We start from the raw sequence: 26437 nt of genomic DNA, 5'->3' as shown, positions 1-26437 counted from the left end.
AGTGTTTCATATTCCTTAAGATTTTGAATTTACACCAGCAGATTCAGTGCAATAATCCTGAGATAACACAATATTTTTTTATGGAATACATAAATCATATGTATTGGAGAAGATCATACAAGACTTGCGTAACCCTTTAGAAAATTATCGCAATCTTTATAAGTGAAATTATTCCCAGTCTATTGCATATGGAGAGAATAATGTGCTTTATAATAAATTAATGAGAGTGGCTACTGTGTATGATTTCACTGCCATATATTATTTCACTGAAAGTGTGCTTAAGACAACTAGCAATTCACTGATGGCCATTTTCTGTGGTTTTGCCGTTATTTTCACATGCTCCAAATGTTTATTTGCAAATCTCTTATGCTAAGTGAGATATGCAAAGCCCTCAACTTCCATCAGAATGGTGCTTCAAAAGCTCAAGTTATTCCTGGAATACATCATCTGGAAGAATTAAAGCAATTCCTGCTAATAAGCAAACTGCCGTTTTCTTTAGCTCTGTGTACAAAATACTATCTCCTTTGATATTCTTTTCCTTAATCCACTAGGATGTTTTGGGTTTTTTTCTACAAAATAGCGTGAGTTAGAGATCTTTGTTTTTGTGAGTTCATATCTATGACCTTATCTACCTGAAATTAGAAAATCTATTTTTTGCACTTTTCTCTAACAACATGTGGAGGTTTTGGTGAAAAAAACTGGAGTTCTAAGCCTTGCAAAGCTTCCTGTATTTCTTTGTAACCTGTCCCATATTCAAGTGCCTGCTGTCACGTCTTCACTGTTTTTGGCATTCAAACTAGCTGGAATTAAACCAGACCAGGTATGTGTACACAGTACCATGTTTTGGATTCAGCATTAAAAATCGTTTGCTAACATTTTTGCTGAAATTTCAAGAGTCACATTCATCTGCTTAGGGCCAGAACTTGTAACTGAGGTATCGGATCATCTAGTTTGTCCCCTCAGGTTTCATGGGTCCCAGATGCGTAAAGTACTGCTGGGAAGTCAGATGCAGAAAAAGAATTATTTGCAGTGATTTAGAAAAAGAACCTTGATTTAGACAAGGCATTGCTTAATAAGAGTATCCTCTACAATGTAACAGTCTGTTTTATAAAAATGCATAACAAAACTAAAATATATTTTCATGTAGCACATCTGAAATATTTGAATTCTGGAGTGGCCCTGGAAATCGGAGAGCAAGAGAGCGTGTGTGTAAAAATATGCAGCTGTTTGGAAAAGTGTCTTCCAAATTCTGATCTTCTGTATTATGAAATCTACTTCCAATGTTCTAATGTATTACTTTATGACAGTAGTTTTTTTTCCCAGTCTTATCAAAGAGAGGACAATTTGTCTCTCATCTTGACATTAGGAATAAAAGTTGTCTGTTGCTTTAAAAATTACTGTATGAGTGACTGCTATTTAGCTTACCATTTCTAAAATTAGGAAAATAATGCTTCCAGAGAAGCAATATTAATATCAGTTCATTGTTATTTTTCTAAAACAGAAGGAGTGTGTTTGAAAAGTTTTCCACTGCAGGCATTATAAGCAGAAGCGGACCTGCATAAACTAATTTAATCATATATTTATGGAAGATTTAGATTTCAGATACTATGTTCTGAGTTTTCTTTTTCTTTTTCCCCCACCCTGCCCCAAAGGGGAGAAACAATCTCTCATTCAATAATTCATGAATAATGGAAAATAAAATAGAAAACATGGAGTGTCAGGAAATGTATTTGAGAAACAGTGTCAGGATTAAAATAAGCTTTAAAATCGAAGGTAAGAATGCACTTGGACTTAGGTACAATACAGTTGCTAGAAGACAGTCAGAAACTGATTTTATCTTAAGTGAAGATACCTTGCAAGATTAAGTTTAGGCACCCTTAACACCAATGTAGCACCTGCCTGTCAGCATTCTTCACTACTTCAGAAATACTCTTCCTGCCTTGCCCATTATTTAAAGACTCAGATCTCCCCCGATCCCTTTGCATTCTTAATTCTCCCCTCGTTTATAAAACCTATGGAGAGCATGAAGTTTATTTCTTCTTCTGTTCATTATTTTACCTTCTAAACTTTACCTAACTAGATAATAATGAGAGCACACCTATGTTATGATAACTTCCCTGAATCTTCTGGGTGGGCCTGTTACTTGTACCTATGTAGGTAAAAAACATCAAAACCCCAAACCCAAACAAACAAAAAAACCCCACAAACCAAAAAACCCTTCAAAATAAAAAACCTCAAAAACCACTGGAATGCGTCTGAGCCTGCCTGATTTTCACTCCTGCCACCATGACCCAAGCACACAAATCTACCGTAAGTATGGAGATAGTTAAGTATCAGTGAAATTCTGGCATTGGTGTCTTGGCCTCAGTCCCTCAGGACTTCCAAAATCTCTTTCTTCAGTGCAGCCCCCCTCGGTGATGTCCCCGGCCCTCCGGGGCTTCTGATGAGCTGTATGTTCCCTCCTTCCAGAAAGGGAGTGTAGCAGATGGATTTATATAGGTCAGCAAGAGAAGTAAATTCATAATGTTGTTATTTATTATGTTTAGCTGAAAAAAAATAAAGGTTAGAATTTTATAAATCATCCTGAAATAGAATTACTATTCTCTTGACAGCAAAACCTATTAGCACAGCTCAATGTATGATACCAAGGTAGGATTAGTCCTGTAACTTTAGAAGGGATTCCTGACATAGAGTGACGATGGGGTTGGTATGACGTATGAGTATTAGGGGAAATGCGATGGGACTTTGTGGATGTCTGTGGATAGCAGTTTCCCATTGGAACATGGTAATATTTTCATATTGTTCTTCTTGATGGAAAGCTGATGTGCATAGTTGTCCGAGGAAAGGGAAGGAGCTGCAGAAAAGCAGACAGGCACCAGTTTCGTTCGGTTAAGAAGAATACAGTACAAATTTAAATGGATTTTACTATAATAATATTGTGATTTCAGACTCTATCCTGACCATATTTAAAGTAACAAATGACAGGAGTATGTGATTACATATATCTACGCTTATAAAAAGACTCACGTAGTTTTCACCAGTTGTGCTGCTATAGCCCACAGACATTCCTCAGCTTAAGCATGGCAATGGATCTCCCTTGGATTGACCTGCTGTAGCACAGATGCAGCTGCTCTTACCAATACTTACCCTTGCTGACTTCTACATGCATTTCCCTGTTCCTCCCTATTACAAGTTACACTGTTTGCATTCAGTCTGAATTCTGTGCCATAGGTTAGGATACATGCTGAATACTTTACTCACAGACTTGATACGAAAAAAAAGTTATTTCCAAACATACTCCTTTATCTCTTGAGGGATTATTTGTGGTACAAGCGACTGTTCTGGACATCCTCTTGATACCTGAAGAACAACCTGACTTTTTAGTTTACTTCATATACTAAAAACTACAATATGCACTAGCAAAATCAAACATACTTTATAAGACAAATAGTCACAGCTGGGGATAAGGAATATAAATAGGATGACATCAAATGAAAAAAAGCTGATGATCCAACAAGGCTTCTATAGATCATGTTGTCTCTAATGTCAGGAGAATTGCAGATTAGTCTTGCTGCTCTTTATAAGTAAGCCTATTTATCAACTTTCTGGAAAAATCTAATTTAAGGTGGCACATTTTCCTTAGTTCTGCCACACTTCAAAGCTTAAAGTATTGGGGTTTGTCAGCCATTCTCTCCTGGCTATAATCGGCGTGTGAGATTCCTGTTCAGGCCTTTCTCCACCAGCCGCGTCCAGGCTACTCCTGGCTGACTCTGATAATTTTAGTTTGCTTGATTAGTAGAGTAAAAAAAACTGGGAAGCCTTAGCTTTTAACAAATTTATCCAATTCAGACTTAAGTTCAGAGAGAAAGAGCAATTTAAATTGCAAATGTTCGTTATATGAAGCTGGATTTCTATAAATTATAACTTAGTCACACCATAGAGAAAGATGATGACAAGCTCTAGGAAAAAAAAACATTTGGACAAGGTGGATGCTGGCAGAGGCTATGCTGTTTTTCCTGAATAACCTACAGAAACTGAAACTATTTTTATGAAGGGATGTAACAAGAAATGTGAATTTTAACAACTCTGGAGAAAATATGCAGGAATATAAAAATTCGTAGTTCTGCTACCATGTACTATATTTTTAACATGATGCTCTATATCCGAGTCACAAAACGGATTTGTGTACATTTATATTCGTTCCTTAAAAGCTAAGTAGAGCTCACGCAGCTAAAACAAGCTGTTTGATATTATGTTCTTTTCTTCCCTTTTCACTTGATGTAAGAATACCTTAGCATATAATGTCACATTAGTTTTATATATGTAAATACTTTCAAGTCAGAACATGTAGTGTGAGCATATTTTATCAGCTATTACCACTGAGATTTTTTACATATACGAAGCAAAAAAAAAGTTCTGTGTTTATCAGAATTTAAAATAATTTTGCTCCTTTAGGATTATCTGAATTTGTGGAAATGCCTCTGTTCTGATATCACAAAGAATTTAACTATGCATTGATGAACAAGTTTTTATCATTTCTGAAATCTGGGAAACTTGTTTAAGTATGTTAGCAATGATGTGCAAGATAAAACAGAAGTGTAACACAGTACCTCATTGTTACTTCAATGTAATAAAATCAGTTAAACAACAAAGTCTTTAGTAGCATATTCTCACAGATAGACATTTTCTTAGGCACTCCAAAATGCTGATATTCTTACAGAGAGCTTTAGGATAAATCCGTATAATTCCTGTGCATGACATTTTGAAAAGACCAGTGCCGTGAATATCACACCTGCTTGCTTTTAAGTCAAAAGCTTTCATGTGCAAGAAATAATGTTTCAATTAAAAAGAGGGAGAAAGTGGAGGTCATTTGACATTACTACATTATATTCAAAATCCTCTACAGAAAAAGAAAATTAGACCAAATTCAATAGGCTGCGGACTCAAAGCTGAACAGACTTAAACGTTTATGTCACCTGATAGGCCACAATTTCAGTGTCAAATTACTGTATCAAGTCTTAGAACTTGGTGGTCTTATTCTCTTGATTTTTGAAATTGTGCTATTGCTAGTTACCAAGTGCTTGAGTTTTTTCTCCATTGTTCCCACTTCAACTTTGTCATCATTTAGAGTCTGAAATCTACACATTTCCTCTACTATAATTTCAACTGTGAAGATACTGTGTAAAGTTACAAATACTGACAGCAGGTGCAAGGAATTTCTACACCTTAGTATACTGACTGCTTTGTGCTTTTCATGTGAACTGTATTTGATTTACAATGAAAAGTGTATATACTATATACATATATGCACTTGTAAGATCAGTGAGAGTTTTAATTTTTAATACTACATACAATGTCTGTCATTTCACTGGGGATTCGGAGGAAATCCTTTCTCCTTGCATAAAACCAATAGGATGCAATTACCTTAAAATTGCCCTTGAAATAGATACTTTTTCTAGTAATATTTGGAATCATTTCTCTCAAATGACATCTCCTTTCCTGTAAGATGCTTGATCACTGAATCCTGAAATACAGATTTGGGTTTTGCTGGTAGTCGGGTTTCTTCACAGAACCATTAAGAAAAGGAATTTGCCACGTGAAGATTCACCGTGTAGATATGGATTTGCTAGCTGTATAAAAAGTATTGTTCTTCTATGGATGACCTCCTTGCACAGAATGATAGTTTTATCCTTCTCTACATCATTATGTTTGCTGTACAAAAATCCTGCTGTGCTACATCATAATAACATGTAATCTTCTTGCTTAGTTTAGCTGAGATTTAAGGAGCCGCTGTTCATGGAAGCAGTTTTCTAAAGTCTGATCTATAATTTACCAGAATCAACCAGGCAAAAGAGCAAGAGGCTTTATAAGAGGGATACAGCCCTTAAAACTCTTAAATGAAGATTAGTTTAAAGTTTTACAATCCAGTACAGAACCATCTGGCAAATCTCATGTCAGGCTTTGTTAAACCTCTGAGCTTTCCTAGTATGCTGTAGTCATTCAACCCCCACCCCACACCCTGCCTTTATCTTCCATTCCTCTGTCTCCTGCCAGGCACCCACTTTACTCATAGATACCTTGAAACAAAAGAAGGAAATAAGTAAGCCAAGGGCTGATTTTTCTACAGGAATAGTGTAACAGCTGTAAATGATGGAGGCTGTGGGTGTGCTGCACCTCTGGAAATCATGCCCTTATAATTGCTGGGTGGCTGGATATGCACTAGGTGATTTATTGCATCTTTGAAGAGGTAATTGCAAGATAAAAGCTGCCTGTTGGCAGAACCATTAGAGACTTGCTGGGTTAAATTGTGGCTTTTGAGGCCAAGGAATCACTGGGAGGACGTATAGCAACATCATGAGACATTTTGATACTTTCAGAAATGGAGCCACAGTTGTTACAGCCAAGACAGTGTAGAAGTGTGTCAGTGGTGATTCCTGGTTGCCTCTTGGTGTGGAAAGCCGATTTTTCCCATCGTTCCTAAATCACATTTCAGGGCTCTAGACTGTGGGTTCCTTGCTGATACCTCCACAAAGAGGTTTTTATCTAAGAGTTCCAAATTGTATTTTTGTTCTTTGACAAAAGGCAGATCTAGTGTGTTTCTTGAACAGAAAGCAAAAACCCTCCCATATGAATCCTTACTAACGTCTTGATTTCAACAGTCCTATGGCTTTCCCATACACTTCTGTGTCATACAGATTTCTTTCGTATTTATATAAAGCTTGGAAATGTGGAACAAAATAATTTGTTCTAGCAATCTGTTACATGAAATTATACTTCACTTAAATTAACCCTTCTGTTCACCTTTCATATGAAGGATCTTAGGAGGCTGAAGGAGAGGACTGCAGGAATCCAATTACCTGAAATCAATTTACAGGCAAGAAGGAGGCATTGTTAATGGAGATAATCTCCTTCTTAGGCTTACAGCATTTCTCTGTCTCAGTGTGATAATAAAGATGTTCTGCCTGGACAGTGAAATTAGTGTAGGTGATTTCCTGGTTATAATGTGGGACAGAAAAATAGTAAACTCTGCAGTTCCTGTCTAAAAATGTAGCTTTTGGCCATATACTTTAAACATGAGTAGAAAAGACAAAATCTGCCCAAATAAACATATGCCTTCCCAACCAGACTTCGATAATATAAGATAGCTAATAAACTGCTTACAAAATGTCTTTAGCTGTTTGTTTCCTAAATCTCGCTTCAAGCCATACAGGATTTCAGCTTGAAAGACAATTTCATAAAGCACTTTGCTTTTTTCTTTCCTGTAAAGTGCAGGAATGGAACACTTTCAGCCAGACAGTCTTAATGCTGCTGTAGCAATTTTGTAAGGCACCAGAGAAAAATGCATAGTATTATCTTTGAACTTCAGTCTGCTTTTGCTTCTCACAGCAATCAATAACCATTAGAATTATTGGTGGTAGTATCTGTATAGATAATTTTAGGGCTTTTCCAGAAACCAAAATACATAAATCAAAATTGTCATGTTGTAACTTTTTCTTTTCTTTTTAATTCTAATAAATACAGATTTGTTTTGAAGAAAAGCAAAAAACTGTCAATAGGGAAGTGGGATGAAAAGGACATGACACCTAGCTGAACAGATCCAGGATCTAGTATTAGAATAAAAACTTTGAGGGCGAGAACAAATTCCCTTTGCAGCCTGGAAAAGTGATTGTCATTCAAAAGTTAGTCCTATCCGTGGGTTGTTACTAGAAATATTTATGATTATTTTAAAACCCCAGCTCATGAAGCTGAGGCCAACCAACTAAACATAATTTAACTTCTGTCCAGCAAAAAGGGAAGGACTTTCCCCCAATTTTAGCATATGTATTTTGTGTTACAGACAGCTGCCTGGCAGCTCAGGAGTCCTGGCTGTAGGAAGCGAAGGGCTACAGCAGGCCCTGTGGCCAGGAGCCGCTCGAACTGGGTTTGGCAGGGGCAGAAAGCAGGCAGCTGCCTGCTTCTGATGGCTCCCGAGGAGCAGGGTGCCGTTGGCACATGCAGCTGGACGTGGCAGCTTCCTCTGGTTGCTGCTGCAAGTGTGATGCACTGTGGAGAGCATAAGGGGAGGATGCCATCAGAACGGAGATCTGTGTACGAGCAGTTTTAAGATTAGTTTGAGCTACCTCAGGTGCACAAGAGATTTCCTCCCTTTGGAGTTTTGGAGTGAGGACCACCAGTGTGACATCTTAAAGATAAAAACAAGATCTGACTTAAAATGATTGCTTTTATAACCTTTAAAATCTATTTTACAATTTATTTTCTCTGGTAGATTTTGGAAGCCTGGATATTGACTGTCAAACAGTCACAAGTAATTATATGTTTCTTAACTTATTTTTCCTAATAAACAACAGGAAATATTAATGAATTTCATTTTTCCCTAAAAATATATTTAGTAAATACTTTGATTAAATATTAAAGCTTTCTTTTGCTGTTACAACTAGACAGAATATTCCAAATATCAGCAAAATATTTTGTGCACCATCTTTTTACTCCCTGACCATTACGCTGGACTTTATTGATTGCTAACGTAATTGATCAGGGTAATTTCTAGGGGATCAGGTGGAAGACTCATGAGACTGGCTGTATGATGACTCAGCAACCTAAAATGTCTTTCATACTGAAAGTACCTGAGAGCTAGACATTCTGTGGGTAGAAAGGATTGCCTGGCCTTGGGGAACAGTTGACGGTATTGCATTTCCCACTGCAAAGCGATTACTGTGATAAAGGAAACTTTTATAACCAGCAAGACCTTATGTGGTCTCCTGTCTTTTTTAGCCTTCCCCAGTCCTTGTACCAGGGCAGCGATGCGGGGTGTCAGGTAATCATTTAGAGCAAAATGAATCTCCCTCAACTCTGGTGGAGGAGGGAGATCTCAGAAGGTGTTGGATGAATGGTAGGAACTGAGTCAGTTGTCCGGATATGCCCTGTGCTTGTGGAACGGTAGTTGGCTGTAACAGAAGTGACAGGTTGTTCATCAAACATGAAAAGAACCTAATTTATTCCAAAAGTCAAGCCTGCCTTCTAGAGAAATTGTAATCGGTGTGTGTACAAGAGCTAAGGGAGCTTTAATGGCACTGCTGAAACCATAATGTAATATCCAGGTTGAAATCATTCCATCTTTATCTCATTATGAGTACAATTTTCTTCTATGTGTGAAACTTAAATGTCAAATTGAGGAAGTGGAGGGAACATAAACAAAAGACTGTGGGCATATTCTGTTGTTTCTTTAGAGGAATTGTAGAGGCTGCAGAAGGCTGTGGGAAGATGCTCCAAGCAAAATGAGGGGATAAAGGCTTCCAAAAACTTCCCACATTTAGTAAAAGCTTCTTTATCTCTACTGGAAGAAAGAAGCTCCCGGGAGGATTGTCTGTCATTACCACACTCTTTAAAAAAGGGAAAAGAGAACCTGTGAATAAGTGCTGCTTATGTGATCCATTAAGAATATGTGTATATCTCGGCAAGCGGTAAGTAGGGAGCTTGTATACTAGACGTACAATTGCTATAGTAGCAGGTAGTTCAGGTATTTGAACAATTTGAGTTTTGCAGCATGCTGAGTTGGAAGCTGCAGCAGATGTGCCACTAGTTAGCGGGACAAGTGCTGGTTGATTGTAAGCTCTCGTCTGTAGTCACAGCTCACATATAAGATGTTTTTCCACACGGAAAAGTGGCAATGCAAATACACTTCCAGGTTCTTCGCGGCAAACCAGATTTGTGCTGTGTGTCAGGGCCTTTAATTTCTAGAGCTCAGTCCCTTTAGTTCTGAAATGGCATTGTAAAAACAGAATGAGAGCTAGAAAGGAGATGTGTACCGTGTGTGGAAAGCCTTTAGGGGCTGAAAGCAATTACTGCTTGTTTTTTTCTTTCTTCCGTGTGCTCCACGATGCAGGCTAGTAGTTGCCCCAGAATCTGCTCTATTTTCACTCTTGCTGTGTTTTGTCACTACTTTCTGATGGTTGTCTTTGGGGGCAGGGAGTGCTGTGGTGGTGGTGGTGGTGAAAGGGTCTCTTTGGGTGCTGGGTAGCAGTAACAGCAGGAAGTAAATGAAGAACACAAGGTGCTAGTCTATAATAAATTCAGCGTTAAGGGGTGTGTGAGTCTTCATTAAGTCATATCTAAGATTTAGAGCATGGATTTCAAGTGTTACTCAAACATTTTAAGTATTGTCTCACCTGATGTGCTTTTGCATCAGTTTTCTTCATGTACTCATACACTTGCTTTTTTTCTTTTTCTCTCTGCTGACTGGACAAATGTTGTTTAAAAAAATGGTGTGAAATTCCAAAGAAAACTGTTGATCAAGAAATAGTGCTATTTTTCCTGTCAGTTCCTGGCAGGTTATTCCATATGGAATTATTATGGTATCTCGGCACCACAATTGAGATGTTTAATAATTTTCATTATGTGTTTGGGTCCTTTTGATGCTTGATTATTACATTTAAAGAAAGATTATAAGGTAGAATACATTTGCTTTTGAACACAGGAAAAACACAACCTTTCCTTTCCCGATGCATTCATTTTAACTCTGTTTAGCATTCGCCAAATCTGTGGTTATTTCTTTTTCCTTTTGAAATGCACTTATTGTTCTGTTTCAGAATGAATCCTGTTCTGTTGCTACCCCAAAATATAACATAACAAAAATGGTAAAAATGATTTCCTGTAATCTATTATTACAGGCAATCCAACCTGCCAAAACAAAATTGCCATTTAATAAGGTGTTTTTTTAAGTGAGCCCTGTGAATGCTCTGTGCTAACTGAAGTTGCCCACAAATTCTGTATTTAAAAAAATGTTTCCTTTTAAATGGCCTTATTTACTATCTGTGACAGAAAATCCAATTGCATATCTCTCGCTTTCTTTGTCAGTCCTTGCAGCCTCCATGGGCATTTAGATCACTCTAATGTGAGACCCAGGTAAGATGCTGTTTGTATTACATATGGTCAAAGGGTAGTACATTAGAGATGTTGTATTTCAGGAGGAGGAAAATCCTGGCACTACTTAAATAGTGTATTTCAGCAGAGGACCTTTTTTTGTGAGTGTCATTGTTTCCATTTTAAGATAGAAAGAATTTAGGGAGAAAAAAAAATATTAGAGACTTGTCAATAATTTTGCAGCAATGTGTGAAGTTCCTTCCCTGGGAAATCTGTATGGAGAAAATTAAAAGAAGCCAACATCCTATTCAGTGCTCAGCCCCAGTGCTTAAAAATCTTACATATTTATTATTGAAGCAAAGCCATTAAAGACATTACAAGTAATTGCAGAATGTTTTTGTAATATTAAAAAAAGGAAGTGTGAAGGGCCAGCAAGTCTACTTCTTTGAAGAGTACTTTAATCTATTTGATTATATGGACTTTTGATTGGGGGTGGTCGATCTTGAATTCTTCCAAGGTAGTGGAAAGTCAAGGAGACTAGAAGCTTTTAGCTGCTCAGTCTTCTGGCTCCAGCTCTGGAGAGCATTAAGGAAAGGCAACCGCTCTCATCTAAAGACATGTCTCCCCTGCCCAAATAATACAGACTTTAATTTTTTTTTTTCCATAGTATTTCTTTTAATTTACCTATTAAAGTTAGTTCCACTGCAGTCTATGTCCTTCTTTCAGGGTGTCCATTGAACATAGCTGCTGGTTTTGCTGAGGTAGAATCTGGGGCCAGCCACAGTGTGCAGACCCTTAGCAGTTGCAAGCCAGGCAGATGCTTAATCTGGGAGGGATGGCTGACCCAAGATGGCTCACAGAGGTACCCACACCTTAAACAGCATGGTCACTATAAAAGGGGAAGTTTGCTGAGGGTGAAGTGATTCTCCATTTTCCTGCCCCCCCTCTGGCTTCTCCCTGCTCCTTAGGACTCTATCCTGTTGCTTATGGCCACCATATATTGACTGGGCTAAGTATAACTTTGTATGTTTTATATTGGCATTAGGGCTGTTTCATTAAATTTATTTTCACTTTGACCCACATGTTTTCTCTCCTTTTCCCACTTCCCGTTCTTGGCTGAGGGGGTCATCAGGTGATAGGGCAGCTGCCATAGTTCAGCCCTGGATACAGGCTAAATGTAGCACAGCCTAGGGAGGTTATGGCAGAGAAACTGAAATTCTGCTGCTGAACCTTACTCTGTTGGCAAATAATTTCATATTTTTTGTCCGAGTTTTTCCATCTGTATGCACAGATGAAGTTGTGTACCTGCACACCTTGAAACTTAAAGCTCTATAAAAATTAAGTTACTTGGCTGTGAAAATATCAAACCTATAGTCTACTCCAAATGTATGCAGTCACGATATATTACCATTATTTTGTGTGAATTTTGTACCTGACTGTTTTATTCTCTCAAGGGAAATTAATGCTGAATGTTGACAGAGTGGTTGAACGCATAACTGATGCATACTTTTCTCTCCTAAAAGCACACAAAAGAAATGGGAAGGCCACAAACTCCTTTGAAGGAAACAACCCTGGAGCCTTGGACTCAGCCCCAGGTAGGCTGGAACAACTTTTCTGATAATGTATTTTCTGTAATGACGGTTTTTGTAAGTCTTAATAGAATTAATCTGGGGCTCTAAAGAAATGCTGCAATACATAGCTCTGTGGTTCTTGGCATCGTATGTCAAAATGATTCGGTCTGGTGTTTGGCTGCTCAGATTATTGGTAGTATCCTTCTAGTTGAAGTCTCAGCTTTTTTTTTTTTTTTTCCTGAGGGAGGAATGCCAGGATTATCTTGCTTCAGTTTGTGTTCCTTATGTACTTAAAAAACATTGCAGAACTTTACAAAACAAAGTGGCTTTCTGAATGGTGTGTCAACAAACTGAGTGTTACCTGGTGTAGAAATGAAGCTTATGGAAGTTTGTTATTTTGAGAGGGAGGTTTGAAAGTTCAGCCTTTTGCATCATAAGGATTTAACCAAAAATTAAGTAATACTTAATCATGCAAAAAAGAGATAAAGAAACGGGGATATTAATATGCAATCTTCATTAACACAAAGTGGTTTTGGATGTTTTGGCCATGCAGTTGTGTACTTACTTGAGCTAATTGGTTATTATAAATTTCTTACATTCAGGAGTTCAGAGCCATTTTTGCTATTTGTTCCCAGTGTATCAGTGCACTGTACTGCACATAGAAATATGTGGCTTTGGAAGTGATAGGAGGGAAGTAAAGAGCTAGTTCATAGTGTAGGTGAAACTGGATATCGCTGCTCCAAGGACAAGGGTTTGGGCTGTACAAGAGAAGGCACTGGGGTGGAGGTGAATTAGGGTGCTGGGAAGACCAGCCTGGAGAGTCAGGCCGCTTCTGCAAATTCCCAGCGGAAGTTTGCTGTTTTTTATGGATGTGGGGGCAATCTTCCTTTAGCAGCTACCACATCTGTAATTCATATGGCACAATGCCTCTTCCTGATAGAAACACCTACCTCTAACACTCAAGGTGAGAGTTTCCTGGTAAAGACAGAGAACCAGGGAGAGGTAGCAACCGCTGGTCTGTAATTACAGTGCGACTGTGGTCTAAGTAGGTTCTGCCTTGTATTTTCAGGCTGTGAGCACTCTGCCCAAACAAATATTGTCCTATTTAGTCTCCCGTTTTTACAAACCATGTAGATGAAATCTTAAAGCTTAGGCTTGTTCTAGATGCATGTTTACTCCGAAAGCACGTGGCAAACATCAGCGTAGGAATTTGGAAGTAGAAATTAAAAAACCCCACATCTTTGTTACTGCTACCTTTGTTCATGCTTGAGTGCATTTCTTTTATTACTTGCAATACTAACTGTGCAGGCTTTCATGGTATACAGCTGATTAAAATATAGTGGCTTTTAAATGATGAATTCTTCACTGTAGTCAGACTTATGTGATATTCATGTTTGCGCACCTCTACATACAGAAAGAAGATAGTTATCTGTAAACATGCAAGCCTCGTAGGGAAATCCCTCAACTGTTACTCTCCAAAACACAGGATCTTCCCTCCTTCCTAAGTAAAAGACTCCCAGGTGCAGCATGTGCCCTGATTGTTTTCAGCTACTGCATGGCCAAGTCTCCAAATGCCTCTATCCAGGCAGGTGCTAATCACAACAGTTAAGTGTGCATTGATCTGTGTCTACAATCAATAATGTTTATGTGCAGGACCACAGGAGCCTGCTATGGTCCATAGTTACTAATAGATGGTAACTCTTTATGTGCAGGAACAACAGTGTTGAGGAAAGTGTTTTGTTCCAGAAGTTATGCTAAACAGCTGATGAATCATTAAGAGAGGGCTAACAGGCTCCTCCTGTTTCCTTGCCTACAGCATGTGTTGCAGAGCAGGCAGGTAGAGAGTTTGGAGTTAGGGCTGGGCTTTGATTTTTTGCCACAGAGGAGGTAAATTTGGCTTCTGAGTTTTGAGAGGAGTCGTTGAAGCAGCTTGATCCTGTGATTGTCATTTAGGGGAGCCCTGGTGCATGAACATGGGTGTCAGAGGTGAGCTTTTGCAAGAGGTAGTTTCTGTGATTGCTGCCAGAAGTGTTGTCAAAGAAATGCTCTGTTGGGCTATCCCAGTGCTGGTGAGAATTGGTGTTCTTCCTGAGTATACAGACCATCACCATGTTATCTGATCACTTCTGAAAGCTGCGTTTGCCACTGCTTTGTTTAGTAATTGCATGGATTAAAACATGGGAAATGTTTTTTGTCATTTCTGTTCATTTTTTGAAAAAAAACAAAACAACGTGCTTTTTAAAAAAAATACATACAGAGAAGCTAACACCAATATGCTTTTTTTATTTCATGGAGAGAAGAAATGTAATCAACAAAATCAAAAGCTGCTGGAACCATTATTGTAGCAGAAAATTAAATTAGTTGTTAATTCTTTTATGCATGTAATTCTGGCCCCTGCAAATCCCTCCTTAGATATTTTGTATAAAGTGAGTAAAAATTCATTGCATGGATAAAAGCTTTGTCTATTTTATGAGCAACAGGCAAATGATCCAAATGATGCTCATAAAGCAAATGATTCCCAACTCTAAAAGGAGGAGGAATATATTTAAAAGCCACTAGAATGAACCATGAGTAAAACCAGCTCCTATTTACAAGAAGGTGTTATTTACATGAAGTTTTTGAGTCCCATCCATCCCTCATCATCTGTCCTCCCTCCCCCCGCTACCCCCCCAAAGGGAGAGACTAGCTACTTTTATCTACTTAACACTAACAATAATAAAAAAAAATCATTACACTTTCTTGGGCTACTTACTGCCGTTCAATGTTGAGAGCTGCTGTGGAAAGTGTTTTATCAACAGAGAGAGTAAATGAAATCGCTGCGAGCACAGTTTCAGTGTGCAGGGCCAAACAGCCAGTGAAGCAGAAAGCACCACATCTGGCCCCTCATATCACGAGGTGAGAAGCTGGTACCTATTAGTGGGCAATTTCACACAGAGGTTAGTCTGGGGGAAACAAGAACTGGTGCTTTTTGTGCAGAGGGAGGGAAGGCGTTATTGCCTATACTCTCATGGCTCTCATTTGCCTTATTTGTTCAAGGTTTCATCTTAGAAGCAGCCAGGTAGCTGAAAATTTTGAAACTGATCTCCTTAATTAGACAAAAAATTAAGAACTGTAATGCTTTGTCAGGTTCATTTCTTATTCTGTGGTGGGGTTTTTGTTCTTGGTTTTACAATTTTCTGTCTTGAGTTTTTTGGCTGTGATTTAGTAAGTTCTTGGAGCAATATGACATTGACAATGTGGGAATTCTTTTTCATGCCCATGCCTTTTAACTTGCAGTTTTTGGTATCTTTTTCTGTGAACTCAGTGAATGGAAACTGATGTTACTACCTGGAAAATAAAATATGAGAGACTCATTCTGATAAATTCAGGACAAGACCTTTGCAGATAAGGAACACATGTGGTAGCGGTTGCCCAAATAGACTTGTCATTGGTTTACAAGGTTTCTTTAAAAGCTAAATACCATGTATTCCTGTGGTTATGTTTTTTTGCTGCTTTGCCTGATTAAACATTTAGCTGATAAACACTGTCAAGGCTGTTCAGAGCTACTGCAGTTAAGATTATGTATTTATAGCCTCTATTTTTATGGTCAGTTAGAAACAGGACCATTTAAAATCAAAGTAATCTGTTGTTGTTTAAGTTTTTGAAGTTGCTGACACTATTTTAAAAATCTGAGTTTTGTGTGGTAATGGCATGAAATAGTACTGATCACGGTGATTCTGATTCAGAAACAAATTGCTTTATTCTTCCAAACTACTTGGAAGATAAATATAGAAAGAGAGAATAAGGATTTCCCAAAATGAGGAAAAAAAGCAATGATTAAGGTTATATAGCTTAAAACTGCAGTAGTGACAAATAATGAGGTTTGCCAGCATGGCAGATACAGCAAAACACCTACTCTTCAGTTACAGAGTATTTCCAATTTAAAATGTTTTTCTTGACTCTTACATCACTATTTATTTATGTCTATCTGAAATACTTCATAAAAGTGATTCCTAGAGGTCTTCAACAGGATAAAATGTGAGAAGGTGGTGTTATTAGTGCTGTAGCTTTTTATTTGTTTACTAATTGTAAGAACTCAAAGTGCTCTCACTCACATAAGAATGCAACTGTGCCCTGGCTTTTTAGCCATTAATTTTCCTGGACCAAATGCGACATAATTACTTTAATGAACACATTAACTTATCCCCTTTCCTCATGCTTTTCCTCCTTCACAGTCCACGTTGTCACTGGAAACCCAGACAATGATGACCCTCAAGGTTTATAGCATTTCTCAAAATTCTCTGAGGGTTAAATATCCAAGGACTAAGATTTGTCAGGCTCAGGTAGCGCACATTCACGTGTGTCTTACAAATAAGCACCTCGAACCAACACAGCTTTATTACCACCTGGTGTAGCGGTGGTGCATTGCCACAGCAGTGGCCATGGCAAGCAGGAGCAGTAAGATACAGACCAAGTGCAACCATTTGTCTCTGAAAAGCAGAACAGGAAGATAATTTGTTCCATCTTTTACATCTATAGTTTTATTTTCTTTGTATGTGTGCACAGCACAGTCCTTTTTTTCTTTTTCTTTTTCTTTTTTTTTAAGCAGAATTACTTTTTGTGGAAAGGCAAAAACACTCAGACCAAAATCTAATTACAAATGATAGAATGTAGTATTTTTCTGCTCAGTTTTAAAGAATCACTTTATAATCTTGGAACAGTGGATAACAACATCGCTAATCCAATATTTTAACAGTAAATACGTTTGATGATGGGAATTGCTACACTAATCTTATATCCCTCCACAGCGTAGTTAAGAAATCCACAGGGGGTTTTACTAATCAGTTTTTGTAAAGTCATGTAATTCTCGTTCCCTCTAAATGCCCGGCAACTGCAGGCAGAACCATGTGCAGTACTTTTTGTTCTTTTCATCAGTTTTGTACCCTAATCTGCAGCCATGCTTTCCCCTTCAATATGCAAGAAAGACTTCTGGAGAGAAAAGTCTCCAAGGACCCTCTGATGGAGATGTCTTACTAGGTGAGCTGGCAATTCACCTTGTTCCCCTCACCTGCCATACTGGGAAGGGATGGTGCGAGTACACACCTCCTGCACATAGGTGAAGAGCAGCTAGTAATAAATATAACCTGACCATGTTTGCTACTACACTTCTAATACATATAGTTTAACCCACTTAGCTTAGACCCCAATTTTACTGACCAGTGAGATATATTGCAATATGACTTGTATTTGTTGACTTGTTTAAAAAACTGTCAAAAGTCAAGTAGGGTTTTTTAAATTCTAAACAGTGTTTTACGTTAGGAAGAGATATTGACAACCATGGTTAAATATTTGAAGAGAAGCAACTAATAAAGATTCTGTGCATATTTTGTTCCCACAGTTCATGGGAAGTGAATTATTTCTCATGAAGTCCTGGTGTGCTCTGTTTACTTAGTTCACAGCTTCAGTCTTTAGGATTCAAAATCAGTGGAAGCCAGAATGAAAGTGAAGGAATATTTCTAGACTTGATATCTTCAGCTTAGTTACAAACCAGTCACCTTAATAGACTTATACAGTCTAGTTATACCCTGGTTATATTTAGCATTTAGAATCTGTGTGCTCAAAATATTCCTATCTGGTGCCTTAATAAATTTACATATGTGTCAAGTATATTTCTTATTTAATGGAACTTCAATTGTAATCCTGAGTTCTAACATTAACGACTTGGTAAATTAGAAAAAAAAAAAAAATTGAAAATCCAGATCAGTGTAGAAGTGGGGATTCTAAATGCAATTAGAATTGCCTATATAAATGTCTGAACTGTTTTTGAACACTCCAATCTTAAAACCTGATTCTTTTTGTCTCTTAAAATGGAGGCCTCTCAAGCTGGAAGCCAACTGGAAGCAGACTGTTGTTTTTGTCTGATCTGAGTACCAGCAGGAATGAAATAGTATTTTATTAAGAAACTTAAGAGAAAAACATGCTAATTATTGCACTTTGTAAATAATTACAGTGGATACTCTTATAAACACTTAATCTTTCCAGCAGCAGCTATTGCAGTACCTGTCTGCCAAAAGGAACAAACCTGGCTTCTCACAGATAGCAACACTATTTCATTTTAGCTGTGTTTCTATGTTATAATCTGAAGGATATTCCTGACGTTCTAAACAAATAAGGTATCCAGAAATCAGAGTACAATTCTGGAGCATAACTTAATGGAAAGGCAATTTAGTAAGTGGAAAAGGGCATCAACCATTTCCTGTCTAGCAATAATTTCCCCTAATTGTTCCAGTTAATACAGAATAGAAGACTAGCAATATGCCATATATAAACCAGTATATCAACCTGTATTAGGCCACTGGGAGTATTCAACTGTAAATTTAAAAAGTGAAGTTTAATTACAAGGTGTTTGCAAATAAAGACTTAATTATAATTAAATAAAGACTTAAATAAACCCTGCAGCAGAGCAGGGTTGCTAAGATATCCTGGCCGACAGGAGAAACTCTGTGTTTATTAATCTAGTAACATTTTGGTACATTTGACAGGCTTTATATATATATATATATATATATATATATATATATATATATATACAACAAAATACATGTTTTTCAAGATCTAGTTTTGACATAGTGCATGAACATTGGAAGTTAGTAGCTGATGTAGCTGAAAAGTCACTCAAATAAAATAAAGATATCAGAGTTAGGAGCATTGGATTTACTATTGATTTCAGCAGGGGAGACCATTACAAAGGCAAAAAAAAATCACATTTCATTTAAGGTTATCTGTCTGTTTTCCAGACCAGCTCATGATTCTATGATTAAAAACTCTCAATTGGAGCTAAGCTACAGTCCTCTTATGAGTTAATTAAAATGGATGAGAACTCTGCAGACAGTTTCCGTACAGTTTACTCAGTGTATTTTCAGGCATTTAGCTGTAAGCCGTACGCCAGTCGCTTTGGGGTTTGTATCTCTGAGGACAGGCACTTGTGTGTTCGTCTCTGTCAGGTTGTTCCATGTATTTTCAGAACCCAAATGTCAAAGCAGCTGAGTGGAAAATTGGAGGATAGTAAAGGTTTCAGGTCCTTACTACCTTGAAATCTTTTCTAAGTCATTCACTGAGACTTTGAAGAACATATTTTCTTTTTTTGTCTACCATGACAGTGATGTTGTCTGCCTAATTCTTTCGCTCACACTGTTAAATCTTTTCCTTCCTCTTGCTTCTGACATATCAGAGCTGTTATTACAGACCTGAACAGTGGTGTAAATGAGGAAGGAATTATTAACAGGAGCAGAGAGCTCAGCTGTAGAGCATCACCTGGAAATTCAGCCCAGTGTGCATGAAAACGAGTAACCCCAGAAAGCATCTTGTCTGTGTGCATCATACTGAAGCTACAGGAGGGAGCTGTACTACTCAACACAGGCAGTTGATTTATTCAACATTGCCAAACACTGAGTTGGAGGAAATGGGGTACTCAGTGGTGAAAAGGTGTTTAAAAGGGCAGGTAGACAGCCACTCCTTCATCTTGTGACATGCAGAAAGCCGTGTCAATGTGCAAGTAAATCACCACAGACTTGCTTTCAGAAAATGTAGATGAGATCTGCGAGGTACTTAGTTATCTATGGGGATGCTCAGAACGGCTTTCCTCCCCACCGTATTTCTTCTGCCATCATCCCCGCTTGGCAAGGAAGTGGAGACATCCCCGTTATTTAGGAGAAAGCACCAAGTAGCAAAATCATTAAGTTGCATTGGACTGTAACATACTTGCTCTGAGCTGTGCTCAACATGCATAAATCTTAAAACAGAAAACATAAATGAGGTATGATTCATCAAGGGGTCCATTTTTCCAGTGTCCAGTTCACTGTCACTCGCAGAGCAGTTTAGCTGTAATGTGAGGCGGGAGCTGTGCACAGGAGCAGATCCATCCTCTTGCTACTGCAGCCGGTGGATGTATTTATGCATCTCAGAGTAAGAGGAGTGGTCTGAAAAGCTTTTGAAAAGCACGAACATAATAAAAGATTTCTGGTCTTGTGTTTTAAAACTTAAAAATGGTATTGGTGGACCTGTGTATGAAGAGTGAGTGTTTGAGGGAAAGCTTTTGGAAGTGTTGGGCTTTCAAGTGTCTTCCTCAGGGGTTTCTTTCCCACACTAGGCTTTTAGGAAACTTTTGACCACTTTTTGACCACTTTTGACCACTTTAACAATGTTTAATAATTGTCTTCCCTCCTGATGAATTAGCGATGCAAGTTTTATCTTCCTGGATAACAAACAGGCACTGCCATAGAGTCTTGTCACAGGGAAAAACAGAAGTAGGCACTGGATGCATCGTGTGAGCTTTCACCTGGAGATCTCTATCATGCTTCTGTAACACAATGTTTACTGTTGATCATGATGGAAGATGTCTGAAACTCAGTGTTAGCTTTCAGGTAACAGGGACAAATTATTCACATAAGTTGTTTGGGCCCCCAGTGCACACTGTCTAAACCATAGTTCGTATATCTTCAATGTTGAAAATAGTTTTTGACTCAATTTAGTTAACTGGAATGAGGTATTTCACCAGTCCATTAAGTTATATGATTATTGCTGTGTATCTGTAGTGGAGACAGTGGCTCTGGGTTGCTGTAGCCAGGTCACTTACCCTCTCAGTCAGTTTCTCAGCTATGAAATGGGTTGTTTTTCTTAAAGGATATTTTATGGGCTGATTAATTTTTTGGCTGCAAATGATTGCATATAAAGCAGATACATTCCGACTTGGTGCCCCAATGGCTATACGGTAATGGATATTATGGGTCCGTTCAAAGCCCAGATGAGATTAACACCACTGTTCTCTCCATCTGCCTTTGAGAAAGAATCCAGTAAATAACAAGGCATGTAAGGGAAGATTATCACATTATATTCAGCACTTAGTGCCTGCGTTAGTTATTGCAAGGAGACAGGCGACTGCTCAGAGTGGGTAGGCACTGCTGTGCCGCTGAGAATGCCTGTGCTGAGCTCTTTTAACTCTGAGCCACGCTGGCCTTGAATTGAAGATAGACGCTTGTCACTTCTCGGGCTGTGCCTCATGGGCTTGCTGTCAAGCAAAGCTGCGTGGTCCTTCTTGTTAAGTTTTTATTTGTTGTCTTAATCTAAAAGGGATTGCAAAATAGGGAGGGGTTAAAAAAAAAAAAGTGCTGTGGAGGTTTTGCCTATTTTGATAGTTTTGATTGCAGATTCTGATGCTGAGCTGGGAGCGTCAGAGTCCAGCCTGGCCACATGGCTCCCTTGTATGTGCCCCCTGGTCTACCTTCGAGTGTCTGTGTGATGTGTAGGGAAGCAAGTGTGTCCTCTCATAATTAGTTCAACAAATAAGACCACCTTCCAGATCTCTTTCTTCTGTGTTGCATGATCTCCCATCTTACATTCCTGCAAAGCAGGAGCAGTTACTGAATTTTCAAGCTGTATGATTCCAAGCCATTTCTGTCCATCTGACTGAGTGTGCCTCTGTCATCTTCCAGCAGCACAACTTCTTCTAACAGTTGGAGACAAATTACAGGGGGTCTCAAAAAGATGGTGGCCTGGAATCAATTGCCACTGAAATGATGTATCCAGCCTGCAGTCTGCTTGCTTGTAACTGAAGGACACAGAGGAACCACATAGTGTATGTGCTAACTCTGAAGATGCTTAAAATAGATTTGTATAATAGAGTTTTTGTCTTCTCTTAAAAATTAAAATATTTTTGTTTAGCAACTAACTCTGCTTTGATAATGGAAGGTAGTTTTTTGGTGTATATCATTCTTCCGATGTACAAACTTCTTCGTGCTTTCCCAAATACCGTGTGAGGATAGTAAAACTATTTGTTTTGCATTTCGATGTTTTTCTGACTCTAACAGAGATTAGAAGTAGCTCAGACCTGGAAAGGAATTAGTGTTGCAAACACTGTGACGGGACTTGGTGTTTGTAGTAGAATTCATCATCCCTGAAAACGTGCATATTCTACTGCTTTGTTTTAAATCCATAAATTTTCACCTGTAGCATAGTACTTTAATGTGATGAATGTCACTATATGGCTGCAATATGGACGGTGTACACTGTGAACTGAGGGAGAAATTGCTCTTTATGTTTTATTTGTCATGCCTTCTCTTGGTGTTAGACATTTTTAGTACTGCGTGTTTATCTGGTAATATTTTATACTTATACATAAGTGTTGCTATATAAGCCTTACTTTTTACTCTCCAGATTGTTGTAGTTTTGGGTCTGTGGTTCAGATAACATAAGACCATCCTCTATATTCTCTATGTTTAATACAGTATGTATGTTTGCTAGAGGATCTTGAACAGCTTTCCAGATATTTCTGTGCAACCCGACTGTTGCCCAGCCCCTGGTTTTGCTGAGGAAAAAAACCTGGGTTGCACCTGTAGTAGCACTGACCAAGTGAGGAGTGGGAAGTGTAAGGAGCATGTTGTCTGCCCTGCAGCTGAGATGATGTACATCTTGCACTTATGTTGGTTGTGATGGCTTTTCATCAGAATAATAGCCAGTACTGCTGGATCAACATTGCAGTACAGAGTACTTTTAAAATGGATTCAGCCTTTTTGTAAATCTTGCAGTCTCTCACTTCACACATATGTCAATGCCTAGCCAGCCTTCCACAGACCGAAGGGTAGTTTTAGCAGGTATGTCAGTGGTGGGCCGTGCCCGTAATCGGTGTAAGCATACTGATGGAAATGCATAGAGTAAACCTAGTAGTTCTTTTGCTTGCTAACTTTATACAAATACATCAAAGTACGGAAGTATTACTTATGACTTTGTATCTCATTGTTTTGTAGAAAGAACTGTGGTCTGCAACTGGTGGCTTGTTTTGTTTTGAGAATGGTATTACTTAAGGCTTTTAGAAAATTTTGTCCTTTTTTTCGTTTTCTGAAAAGTGCTCTCTATAATCAAAGATGAATGACAAAGTTACTTGCCCATTCACATGTATTTCATTGGCTTTTCCTTGCTCTTTTCTTCCCCTTTTCCCTGTAGGAAAACCTGGTCTTTACAGTGATCCTCTGTCATGTGCATGTTACGGTCTTCTCCTTGCAGATTTTGGTTTTGTGCATTAAGGATCATTTCTCAAGATCCATAAAACCTTTGCTCTCCACAGTGGATTCCTAAGATTTATATCTGCCAATTTTATTTTCCTGTTCATCAGCCTGCCTGTGAGGTGATGGGACAAGGCAGGCAGGTCTCAGCGAGAACAAGGCTCTTGGTGCTTTTGAATTCTGATTGTTTTTTTCTTTAACTGCATTTGTATACATGTCAAACACACAGATACTTGTCTGTTTAAATAAAAGGAATGATGCTTTGTGATCTGTTTCATTCTTGCTATTTCAGGATTTACAAATCTTGTGACTCAGAAGCATCTGAACCTTTTTTTTTTTTTTTTTTTAAGAGAAGCAATGAGAGGGACTAGCTTGCTTGCTTTATTTCTTTTTCAGAACACAGCTAAAATTGTAGGCTTCTGGGCTTGGCAGTTTTACAGCAACTTGATAAAATAAAAATAATCGTGCCATCACTATTTTATCTTGCCTCTTTCAGATGTGCTTCCTTCAGAATCGGTTCTTTCTTTCCTATTTGTGGAACTGTGCTCGGCAGAGTGGCAGTCTGTTCGCAAGCTCTGCCAAGTTGAGGATTTGAGAGAAAGTAAACAACTCAGTTGGAAACATGGGTAGCAAGCATTGCGTAGATTCTAAGAAGCAGAGATATGCTGCTCTATTACACAAGAGTTCACTTAATGGAAAAATGCTGTTTTTCCCTTAGAAGGAATGAATCTCTCTTGCTAGCCATTGTAAAGTAAAGCCAGTTGTGCCTGACAACTGCACTCTGTTTGCGCTGCTTCTCTATCAAGTTCTTTTATAGCACTTTTCCTGAATGAGAAACTGGTATTTGGCCCTTGGAACATAAACCAGTATTTATAAGGAACAAATCTGCATGCTAGAACTACCCAGAGAGAGCTGACAGAAGGAGCTGGGAAATACCTGTGAGAGCTGCAGTTATTGAAGATGGGCAGTAATTGAAGAAGTCTTTTTCTCCATATGAAATAGTTGCTCCTCACATAATCCTCAAATACTAGTTTACTTGCTAGTCATGTTTATTGTGGGCTACAAATCCATTAATGATACTTTACAGAACAGTACTGGGACACTGACAGATTTTAGTTTTTGCACAGGCATGATTTAACTCAGCTGCTTCTCAAGCAATTTGAGCAAGTTCTGAATTATCTTCCTGAAGAGGAGGTGGGGTTTTGCTTAAGAAGCATCTTAAAACTGCCTATTGCAGTTTTCCTGAAGCAGAAAGATTGCTGTTAGGTTCCCCCCCCCCCATCTTCTGCACTGTTCCTATATAGGCTTTAACTCCCTCTTTTGTATCTCCATGCTCAGAAGAAACCCCAGAATTATTACTTTTTTTTATAAGTCAGTCCCGTAGCTTTGTGAAGCTGTGTGACATCTGCATTTAAGGCATTGTAGGTAACTCATGCTGTGTATTTTGCTGAATTACTTCACTGATCATGGGAGAATACTTTTGGTCTTCAGAAATAAGTTTTACCTATAGCTGTGCTTCACTGAAACAACTTAGCAGAAGTTGTTCTCGTTAACTTTTTTTGTTGATGTTGCTTTGCTTTAGAAACCTGGGAATGTGACTGACACCGTACATTTAAAACAATGTATATCAATTGTACTCTGATATCAGACTTCTTTGAGGCCATGATTTAAGTTGTTGGAAAGTATAACAACTAACTTTTGGATACAAAAGTTCCCATTCCACTTGAGTAGTGTCTATTTCTAAATGAGGTGAGCATAGAAATATTTTAAATGGTTTTTAATAACTACTGAGATACTTATACTGGTCCTTACTCAGTGATTGTCATTCTCCAAGTAAGCTAAGCTCCCTTGGAAGGCAAGGGTGGCAGTCGTGATGATGAGGACAGAGACAAAAAATGAGGAGGAGGTATGAAACAGCTTATGTGATATCGTAAGCTTTGACAATGTAAACCTGTGTTGGTATATGAGAACATACGTGTATACAGAAGACCAAACACACATAGCTGCAGAAAATAAATGTCTCTGAATAAGATTGCTTAGCTATGATAGATGCGTTGTCAACCTGCTGCAGCAAAAAGCTAAATACATGAGTTGGAGAGGAAAAAAAAAGTCCAATTGAACAAAATCAATCATTGGGGTATAGGCTATTAAATGTTGACAAGTGGTAAAGGCTGGTTATACTGCTCTAAAACTTTGGGGGATAGCAAAGCACCTTTGAGTAAACTTACACTCTTTAGATCAAAAATGAAAGTTCGTTGTTTTGTTTCATGGCATTATGTGTCAGGGGCCAGTATTCTCGGAGACTGTTACACAGTGTGAAATTACTGTTTTACTTGGTTCTTTATATTTCTGACCTTGATCTCAATCATTACAGTTTATCCACCTAACAGAACTGCAGAGTTCAGAGAGAGTTTAGCTAAATAATGAGCAATGCTGTTTATGCAAAGCAGAAGTCAGGTAACTGTGATTCATTTCATTCTGTAGGGAACATTGCACAGAAAGTCCGCACAGGTCCTTTATTTACTTTTCTCCTACAGTCAAAGAATTCACCACACAATTGCATGAAAATGCAAACTGAAGTCTTAAGGAGACAATATTTCAAGCTCTTTAGAATTGCTTTCTTAAAATAACAAAGCTTCCATTGATTTCTACTTCCCCAATATGTTTCAGACTATAAGGTTTAATTTGTTGAGATTTATATAGAATATAGGGAGAAAAGACAGGGTGTGTTAACAGTGTGGAGACAGGGCTTCAATTGCATGTTTCCTTATGCATTAATCTGGGTTGTTTGGTGGCTCTGCCACTTTCTGAGGGCTGAGGACTAATGATCAGCACTCACTGGAAGAATGAAAAGCAAGTGGTAACCGAATTTTAACTGTGACAACCTTCTCTTACCAGTGCCTAGGAAATGCACTTCTTAAGCCACTCAATGCTAGAATAAACTGAGGGGTACTAAGTGATGAACAGCAG

At 38.3% G+C, this 26437-nt stretch overlaps 1 protein-coding gene across 1 annotated transcript in view; it reads left to right on the top strand.

The window, feature by feature from the left end:
- Nucleotides 1-26437, top strand: part of PCDH11X (protocadherin 11 X-linked) — a 326814-nt gene that overhangs the window by 185915 nt on the left and 114462 nt on the right. Inside the window, exon 3 of the mRNA XM_086470673.1 lies at nt 12384-12455. Within this exon, the coding sequence (XP_086326799.1) occupies nt 12384-12455 (72 nt within the window). The remainder of the gene's footprint in view (nt 1-12383; nt 12456-26437) is intronic.

Source organism: Leptosomus discolor, chromosome 9 (assembly GCF_034619465.1).
Source record: "Leptosomus discolor isolate bLepDis1 chromosome 9, bLepDis1.hap2, whole genome shotgun sequence".
Lineage (NCBI taxonomy): Eukaryota > Metazoa > Chordata > Aves > Leptosomiformes > Leptosomidae > Leptosomus > Leptosomus discolor.
Note: the sequence above shows the minus strand (reverse complement) of the source record. Positions and strands in the feature narration are given on the sequence as shown.